The sequence below is a fragment of the Oncorhynchus masou genome, unplaced genomic scaffold, assembly GCF_036934945.1.
Source record: "Oncorhynchus masou masou isolate Uvic2021 unplaced genomic scaffold, UVic_Omas_1.1 unplaced_scaffold_1657, whole genome shotgun sequence".
In the NCBI taxonomy this organism is placed as follows: domain Eukaryota; kingdom Metazoa; phylum Chordata; class Actinopteri; order Salmoniformes; family Salmonidae; genus Oncorhynchus; species Oncorhynchus masou.
Window position 1 is genome coordinate 85,343 of NW_027006692.1, and position 10,825 is coordinate 96,167.

A 10,825-nucleotide genomic window follows, 5' to 3' on the forward strand; every position below is an offset into this window, starting at 1 on the left:
GTAAAATAACATTCTAAATAACAGAACGAGTGCAACAACATCTGTAGGCTAGTTATGGGATTCATAACACTGTTAAGAAGAGTTTAATTTAGTGAGTGTCACTACAATTACTTGAAATGTGCAGAGAAAAGAGCCAACACTGGGATCAACAGCATCTGTTTAGTTTGCATACCAACCAATAGGTGTGGCATTGAATAATCAGTATGTCCCGTGGCTCCTGTTTTTTGGCTGCTCTCTCACCACGAGAATGGTCAAAACTCAGACCGGGCCAGGACCTGGTTTCCCGATAGAATTTGGCTTACGAGTGTTTTCAACGAAGACTACTTACAACAGCCGAAGACGTAACAACGCAGAGAGAAGTCGCTAAGTGCATCGTTGGAGCTTGTGTAGGATAGGATGGAAAGAAAGTTTCTCCGTTCAAATCTTAGCTTCACAATACTGACAAATCAGCTCCTAGAGAGATATTACCACCTACAGACTTATTCTAATACCCAATACAAAATGCACTAAAAATCACAGATTTGGCAGCTCCTTGTGCAGGTTAGGCTACAAACACATCACATCACAGACATCTATGATTGGTTTAAAATTTGCCCACTGACCAAATTTTGACTACTTTTCAAGGTTCATGGATGTCTGGTGCTTGGGTGAGGATGTTTGTACCTGTAAATTAGAGTTTATCAGATTTCCATATCCTGCCTGTGCCATTCGGGAATATTACAGTATTACCGTTTACCAGAATACTAACGAGTACTAAGGAATTCTTATAGATGCTAGGTAAAAGCTAACAAGTACTAAGGAATTCTCATAGAGGATGCTAGGTAAATGGAAGAGTAATCAAGGAATTCTCATAATGCCAGGTAAATAATACAAGGAATTCTCATAGCGGATGCCAGGTAAATGCTAACAAGTACAAGTACACAACAAACTACACACCGCCCTTTACACACAGATGCCCACAAGAACTCACTCAGACCATCCGTTGAATTACTCACAGATAATCACACAGGCCTCACCTCAGACCATCCGTTGCCCTTACTCACAGATAATCACACAGGCCTCACCTCAGACCATCCGTTGCCCTTACTCACAGATAATCACACAGGCCTCACCTCAGACCATCCGTTGCCCTTACTCACAGATAATCACACAGGCCTCACCTCAGACCATCCGTTGCCCTTACACACAGATAATCACACAGGCCTTACCTCAGACCATCCGTTGCCCTTACTCACAGATAATCACACAGGCCTCACCTCAGACCATCCGTTGCCCTTACACACAGATAATCACACAGGCCTCACCTCAGACCATCCGTTGCCCTTACTCACAGATAATCACACAGGCCTTACCTCAGACCATCCGTTGCCCTTACTCACAGATAATCACACAGGCCTCACCTCAGACCATCCGTTGCCCTTACAACAGATAATCACACAGGCCTCACCTCAGACCATCCGTTGCCCTTACACACAGATAATCACACAGGCCTCACCTCAGACCATCCGTTGCCCTTACTCACAGATAATCACACAGGCCTCACCTCAGACCATCCGTTGCCCTTACACACAGATAATCACACAGGCCTCACACGCTTTCACCACACACTCTTCACACCATCACACAGATCTACGCTACACAGCTCCCCACTAATACACAGGTCTACACAGCACACACTCATCACATGCTGCTGGGATCACACCATTTAAATAGGAATGAGGCATGTTTTTCACCAAGTGGAGAGAGGAAGGGGCTTGGGTGTAGAGTACATATACAGACAGGCTCATTGGCCTATTGGTCCCAGGATGCAAAGCAGCCGTAGTCACACTAGAGGCGCTCATTCAGGCCCAGAGGGCTTTGCCTTCAGAACACTGAGCTGAGGAGGGGGATGAGGGAATCATGCATGGCCTAGCATGTTGTAAATTGTCTATGCTCTGATAATTACAGATGTTACCTGGAACAAAATGTATCTTAATCTGATAATTGACTCGTTGGGATTCAAGGTGAATGAATTGCATGAGCTACGTTTCTCTTTGATTTTCGCAGGTGGAAGGAAAACTCAATAATCACAAGAACACACAAACGTTGCTAACTTTCATAGTATCGATTTGCTTGAATCTGGACTCCTCTCAAACGCACACAACATACACCGTCACATATATAGTCCGCAACAAGTTGGAATTGAGGAACCTGCATCGGATCACCAATAGATGTAACGAGCAGATTGTAACAGGCTAATGCGATGCTCCGTTAGCCGTTACAGGTTTGCTACTGGTTGGTATAGCAACAGAGAATTACCAACCAACCTAAATACATTCTCAATTCCCGACTAGGAACTCAGCCCTCTGTCTAAAGTACAGTACCTGTGAGGAATTCCTTGGCAATGTAGCCTTCAGCATGGTCCTTCTAAAATGGTCCATAAAAACCCATTGGTACCGGGGTCTGACAACTTGGATGGACAAGAACTGAGGGTAACTGAGGACAATATTGCCACTCCCATTTGCCATATCTTCAATCTAAGACTACTAGAAAGTGTGTGCCCTCAGGCCTGGAGGGAAGCAAATGCTATTCCCCTACCTAAGGAAAATAAAGCCTGTTACAGACCGTTTGTAAACTTTTGGAAAAAAATAGTGTTTGACCAGATACAATGCTATTTTACAGTAAAAACAAATAATAATAACAGACTTTCAGCTTATAGGAAAGGACATTCAACAAGCACAGCACTTACACAAATCACTGATTGGCTGAGAGAAATTGATGATAAAATGATTTCTGTTTTGGAGGACTTCAGTGCAGCTTTTGACATTATCGATCATAGTCTGTTGCTGGAAAAACGTATGTGTTATGGCTTTACACCCCCTGCTATAATGTGGATAAAGAGTTACCTGTCTAACAGAACACAGAGGGTGTTCTTTAATGGAAGCCTCTCCAACATAATCCAGGAATAATCAGGAATTCCCCAAGGCAGCTCCCAATGCCACTTACTGTTTTCAATCTTTACTAATGACAAGCCACTGGGTTTGAATAAAGTATGTGTCTATGTATGCTGATGACTCAACACTGTACACGTCAGCTACTACAGAGACTGAAATGACTGCAACACTCAACAAAGAGCTGCAGTTAGTTTCAGAATGGGTGGCAAGGAATAAATTAGTGCTAAATAATTTAAAAACTATAAGCATTGTATTTGGAACAAATTATTCACTAAACCCTGAACCGAAACTAAATATTGTAATAAATAAAGTGGTAATTGAGCATGTTGAGGAAACTAAACTGCTTGGAGTAACCCTGGATTGTAAACTGTCATGGTCAAAACATATTGATACAACAGTAGCTAAGATGGGGAGAAGTCTGTCCATAATAAAGCACTGCTCTACCTTCTCGGCCTTCTTAACAGCACTATCAATAAGGCAGGTCATTCAGGCCCTAGTTTCTACCTTCTTAACAGCACTATCAATAAGGCAGGTCATTCAGGCCCTAGTTTCTACCTTCTTAACAACACTATCAATAAGGCAGGTCATTCAGGCCCTAGTTTCTACCTTCTTAACAACACTATCAATAAGGCAGGTCATTCAGGCCCTAGTTTCTACCTTCTTAACAACACTATCAATAAGTCAGGTCCTACAGGCCCTAGTTTCTACCTTCTTAACAACACTATCAACAAGGCAGGTCCTACAGGCCCTAGTTTCTACCTTCTTAACAACACTATCAACAAGGCAGGTCCTACAGGCCCTAGTTTCTACCTTCTTAACAACACTGTCAACAAGGCAGGTCCTTCAGGCCCTAGTTTGGTCTCACCTGGACCACTGTTTGTGCCACAAAGAGGGACTTAGGAAAACTACAATCAACTCAGAACAGGGCAGCACGGATGGTTCAGAACAGGGCAGCACGGATGGTTCAGAACAGGGCAGCACGGCTGGTTCAGAACAGGGCAGCACAGCTGGTTCTGAACAGGGCAGCACGGCTGGTTCTGAACAGGGCAGCACGGCTGGTTCAGAACAGGGCAGCACAGCTGGTTCTGAACAGGGCAGCACTAGCTGGTTCAGAACAGGGCAGCACAGCTGGTTCTGAACAGGGCAGCACGGCTGGTTCTGAACAGGGCAGCACGGCTGGTTCTGAACAGGGCAGCACGGCTGGTTCTGAACAGGGCAGCACAGCTGGTTCTGAACAGGGCAGCACGGCTGGGCCTTAGATGTACACAGAGAGCTAATATTAATAATATGCATGTTAATCTCTCATGGCTCAAAGCAGAAAAGAGATTCATTACTACTTGTATTTATGAGAGGTATTGACAAGCAGAATGCACTGAGCTGTCTGTTTAAACTACTGGCACACAGCTCAGACACCCATCCATACCCCACAAGACATGTCCCCAAAGGTCTCTTCACAATCCAGAACAGACTATGGGAGGCGCCCAGTACTACATAGAGCCATGACTACATGGAACTCTATTCCACAGTACTACATAGAGCCATGACTACATGAAACTCTATTCCACAGTACTACATAGAGCCATGACTACATGGAACTCTATTCCACAGTACTACATAGAGCCATGACTACATGAAACTCTATTCCACAGTACTACATAGAGCCATGACTACATGGAACTCTATTCCACAGTACTACATAGAGCCATGACTACATGAAACTCTATTCCACAGTACTACATAGAGCCATGACTACATGGAACTCTATTCTACAGTACTACATAGAGACATGACTACATGGAACTCTATTCCACAGTACTACATAGAGCCATGACTACATGGAACTCTATTCCACAGTACTACATAGAGCCATGACTACATGAAACTCTATTCCACAGTACTACATAGAGCCATGACTACATGGAACTCTATTCCACAGTACTACATAGAGCCATGACTACATGAAACTCTATTCCACAGTACTACATAGAGCCATGACTACATGGAACTCTATTCCACAGTACTACATAGAGCCATGACTACATGGAACTCTATTCCACAGTACTACATAGAGCCATGACACATGGAACTCTATTCCACAGTACTACATAGAGCCATGACTACATGGAACTCTATTCCACAGTACTACATAGAGCCATGACCACATGGAACTCTATTCCACAGTACTACATAGAGCCATGACTACATGAAACTCTATTCCACAGTACTACATAGAGCCATGACTACATGGAACTCTATTCCACAGTACTACATAGAGCCATGACTACATGGAACTCTATTCCACAGTACTACATAGAGCCATGACTACATGAAACTCTATTCCACAGTACTACATAGAGCCATGACTACATGGAACTCTATTCCACAGTACTACATAGAGCCATGACTACATGGAACTCTATTCCACAGTACTACATAGAGCCATGACTACATGGAACTCTATTCCACAGTACTACATAGAGCCATGACTACATGGAACTCTATTCCACAGTACTACATAGAGCCATGACTACATGGAACTCTATTCCACAGTACTACATAGAGCCATGACTACATGGAACTCTATTCCACAGTACTACATAGAGCCATGACTACATGGAACTCTATTCCACAGTACTACATGGACATAGAGCCATGACCATGGAACTCTATTCCACAGTACTACATAGAGCCATGACTACATGAAACTCTATTCCACATCAGGTAACTGATGCAGCAATAGAATCAGATTTAATAAACAGGTAAAAATACACCTGATGGAACAACGGGGTCTGTGAAGAGACACAAAAATAGTCACAAACACATGAAAATAAACACACAATGACATACAAACTATACACACACGGATTTTGTGTTGTAGATATGTGGTAGTAGAGTAGGGGCCTGAGGGCACACACTTAATATGTTGTGAAATATGTTGTGAATATATTATAATGTTTTTAAAAAATGCAAAACAGCCTTAATTTTACTGGACCCCAGGAATGGAGATCCATAATACATACAAATACAAATGATTAGATAAATTCTGTGAAACACCAAACAGTACCTAACTAACCTGAACTTGCACACAGTTCCTCAATTCCCGACCTGGAAGAGAACAAATGTTTTCTAAACGTCCGTATCTAGTTGCAGGGGTTTGTCTGAATCTAGAAAACTCTTTAAGTTGTTAAATGTAGTAATACAACAATGTGTACGCCGTCCTCTTGTCTATTTCAAATCTTCCCTCGTTGTTTGAGAAAGGTTGAGCGGCATCATGACATGTGGCACTTGGGACACCCACCATTCTCAATCAATGATAAAATATTTCAAAATAGACAAGATAGAGGCGTACACATTGTTGTATTCATGGAGCAGAACATGTATTTAAATGTAATAATGGCACATTTTCTAGATTCAAAACAAACCCAACTAGACAACGTTTAGAAAACACTGGTTGTCTCCCAAGTCAGAAATTGTGGAAGTATGGACAAGATAAAGTTGGTAAAATCCCATCAGACAGTACCCAGCAGACAGTACCCAGCAGACAGTACCCAGCAGACAGTACCCAGCAGACCATACCTACCCAGCAGACAGTACCCAGCAGACAGTACCCAGCAGACAGTACCCAGCAGACAGTACCCAGCAGACAGTACCCAGCAGACAGTACCCAGCAGACAGTACCCAGCAGACAGTACCCAGCAGACAGTACCCAGCAGACAGTACCCAGCAGACAGTACCCAGCAGACAGTACCCAGCAGACAGTACCCAGCAGACAGTACCCAGCAGACAGTACCCAGCAGACAGTACCCAGCAGACAGTACCCAGCAGACAGTACCCAGCAGACAGTACCCAGCAGACAGTACCCAGCAGACAGTACCCAGCAGACAGTACCCAGCAGACAGTACCCAGCAGACAGTACCCAGCAGACAGTACCCAGCAGACAGTACCCAGCAGACAGTACCCAGCAGACAGTACCCAGCAGACAGTACCCAGCAGACAGTACCCAGCAGACAGTACCCAGCAGACAGTACCCAGCAGACAGTACCCAGCAGACAGTACCCAGCAGACAGTACCCAGCAGACAGTACCCAGCAGACAGTACCCAGCAGACAGTACCAGCAGACAGTACCCAGCAGACAGTAGCAGACAGTACCCAGCAGACAGTACCCAGCAGACAGTACCCAGCAGACAGTACCCAGCAGACAGTACCCAGCAGACAGTACCCAGCAGACAGTACCCAGCAGACAGTACCCAGCAGACAGTACCCAGCAGACAGTACCCAGCAGTACCCAGCAGACAGTACCCAGCAGACAGTACCCAGCAGACAGTACCCAGCAGACAGTACCCAGCAGACAGTACCCAGCAGACAGTACCCAGCAGACAGTACCCAGCAGACAGTACCCAGCAGACAGTACCCAGCAGACAGTACCCAGCACCCAGCAGACAGTACCCAGCAGACAGTACCCAGCAGACAGTACCCAGCAGACAGTACCCAGCAGACAGTACCCAGCAGACAGTACCCAGCAGACAGTACCCAGCAGACAGTACCCAGCAGACAGTACCCAGCAGACAGTACCCAGCAGACAGTACCCAGCAGACAGTACCCAGCAGACAGTACCCAGCAGACAGTACCCAGCAGACAGTACAGCAGACAGTACCCAGCAGACAGTACCCAGCAGACAGTACCCAGCAGACAGTACCCAGCAGACAGTACCCAGCAGACAGTACCCAGCAGACAGTACCCAGCAGACAGTACCCAGCAGACAGTACCCAGCAGACAGTACCCAGCAGACAGTACCCAGCAGACAGTACCCAGCAGTACAGTACCCAGACAGTACCCAGCAGACAGTACCCAGCAGACAGTACCCAGCAGACAGTACCCAGCAGACAGTACCCAGCAGACAGTACCCAGCAGACAGTACCCAGCAGACAGTACCCAGCAGACAGTACCCAGCAGACAGTACCCAGCAGACAGTAGCAGACAGTACCCAGCAGACAGTACCCAGTACCCAGCACAGTACCCAGCAGACAGTACCCAGCAGACAGTACCCAGCAGACAGTACCCAGCAGACAGTACCCAGCAGACAGTACCCAGCAGACAGTACCCAGCAGACAGTACCCAGCAGACAGTACCCAGCAGACAGTACCCAGCAGACAGTTGCAGACAGTACCCAGCAGACAGTACCCAGCAGACAGTGCAGACAGTACCCAGCAGACAGTACCCAGCAGACAGTACCCACCAGACAGTACCCAGCAGACAGTACATAGCAGACAGTACCTAGCAGACAGTACCCAGCAGACAGTACCCAGCAGACAGTACCTAGCAGACAGCTGGAACAGAGTAATGGTCTGACTAGATGATAGCAATAGGGATGAGTTACTGTGGAAGGTGAAGTCCGACAGCGCTGTCTTTGAGCTTTGAAGAGTTGAATGTATAGACACCAGTGGTTCCAAAAGACCATGGCTTTTACAGACCATTTGGTCCAATGCTGGAAGGCTACATTGCCAAGGAATTACTCACAAGATACTGTACTTTAAACAGAGGGCCGTGTTCCAATAGTTCAGCCTCGATTGCAAACAAGATCACTGCATTTCCAATCAGTCAGTCACATGATAAGACAATGTCAAGAATCTCCAAGTGACCCAAATAATGTTGAGACATAACTACTGAGTTTTCGTGAATAAAAACTCCGCTCTACAGTCTAAACAGTTAGATATGAACTTGTGGCGTCTATACGAAAACAATGTAACGTGTTGGGGTTATTGATACAGTGTTCACACTGCTGACATTAGCAACATTGTGGCAACCAACGTAAGTGGGTGACCAAGCTCAAGGTATCGATAACTTGTAAGCTTTCGCCTACATTTTTTTTTTTTTCATTTGGAAACGAGTTGTGATAGCTAAATCAGACCAGCTATTATAACTTGTGAACTTATCAAGCAAAGTAAGTAACATTATTGTTGTTTAACATCACGCTCGATCATTACCTGTAGTAATAGACATCACTCTTGCCAGCACTGAGCCCTGACTTCCGGATCACTTCTTCTTTCTTCCAGCCCGGTGGCAGAGAGGGACAATCCATCCTCTTCTTCTCCATAACCATTTAGTGTAGAATTAGGAATCACATCAATCGCTGTAATCAACTCAGTCAAAGAAATACGTTACAACGTGTTTAATAAATACACCTGACTTGGCGATCTAAAAGTGAAGCTCTAACTAAAGCCGTTTGAACTAACCACTAAACCGGAGCGAAAAGCTTTTATTTCCGCTGTTGTATCCTGTAGGTATATATATATATATATATATATATTGAATCCTTGGTTGTTGTTGACAGGTTTCCTAATTCGATCTTCAACTATCCCAAAATGCGAGTGACCCGCCAGTAGTTACAGATCTCCTTTGGCCAAAGGCGGCGGCGGTGGCAGTGACGTTCAGATATTTCAGCACGTCCCACACAGTGACCCGGCGCTTGGCAACCGTTCTCAGAGCAACGCCCCGCCTCCACTGAACACTCCCGTCACTTCTCGGTCACATCCCCCCCTCCCCTCCCCACTAAGGCGGAAACTAGGGGTTGGTTTTGACTAGATGCTGTACGGCTTTTGTCAGGTTTTTAGGAGAATTTGCTCAGTAGGTTATGGAGAATTTGCGTAGTAGGTTATGGAGAATTTGCGTAGTAGGTTATGGAGAATTTGCGTAGTAGGTTATGGAGAATTTGCGCAGTAGGTTAGGATAATTTACGCAGTAGGTTATGGAGAATTTGCGCAGTAGGTTAGGATAATTTACGCAGTAGGTTATGGAGAATTTGCGTAATAGGTTAGGAGAATTTACGTAGTAGGTTAGGATAATTTGCGCAGTAGGTTAGGAGAATTAGGTTTAAGGTTAGGAAAAGGGTTAGGGATTGCTGAGAAAGGCAAAACGTTAACTTTACAAAAGCTGGAGCCCTTATAGCCATGGCTGTGATGTAACAATTACATAGAAAATACCATTCGTTCCTAAAATACGAACAATGTAATAAAACAGTATTTAATTCGAATGTTCCAGCGTGTATTATCATTGGCTTTCCTCATCAAGGCCCTAAAGACGTATTTCGGTCGTCACTACTTACCACAGCCGCAGCTGCTTTTTCCACCAATCAGATAAGAGAATGTGATGACGCGAACTACTATCGGCTTGCATTGGGGGGACAGACAGACGGAAAGACATTTTGTGATCCATCGATGATTAGCTTATTTATTAGCTATAATAAAACCAACCGATCGAAATCCAAAGTGATAATCGGATGTGTTATTCAAACTGCTACAATATCTGCATTGTTTTTAAAGTGCCATGTAGACAAACAAATGGACACATCTTGATTTTAGATTTTTTGTTGATGTTCAAAATCCACAAGTATACAGGGGTAACCCACCACCCTAACACCACTCTACACAGGGGTAACTCACCACCCTAACACCACTCTATACAGGGGTAACTCACCCCACTCTATACAGGGGTAACTCACCACCCTAACCCCACTCTATACAGGGGTAACTCACCACCCCACTCTATACAGGGGTAACTACCACCCTAACCCACTCTATACAAGGGGTAACTCACCACCCTAACCCCACTCTATACAGGGGTAACTCACCACCCCACTCTATACAGGGGTAACTCACCACCCTAACCCCACTCTATACAGGGGTAACTCACCACCCCACTCTATACAGGGGTAACTCACCACCCTAACCCCACTCTATACAGGGGTAACTCACCACCCTAACCCCACTCTATACAGGGGTAACTCACCACCCTAACCCCACTCTATACAGGGGTAACTCACCACCCTAACCCCACTCTATACAGGGGTAACTCACCACCCTAACCCCACTCTATACAGGGGTAACTCACCACCC

General features: G+C 45.2%; 1 protein-coding gene across 2 annotated transcripts in view; it reads right to left on the minus strand.

The window, feature by feature from the left end:
* LOC135531814 (methyl-CpG-binding domain protein 2-like) overlaps positions 1–9,382 on the minus strand; it is a 36,607-nt gene extending 27,225 nt beyond the window's left edge. For both annotated transcript variants that reach the window (XM_064959603.1, XM_064959604.1), the window contains exon 1: positions 8,918–9,382. In XM_064959603.1, coding sequence (XP_064815675.1) covers positions 8,918–9,033 — 116 coding nt within the window. In that variant the 5' untranslated portion in view covers positions 9,034–9,382. The remainder of the gene's footprint in view (positions 1–8,917) is intronic.
* Between the last annotated feature and the right edge of the window lie 1,443 nt (positions 9,383–10,825).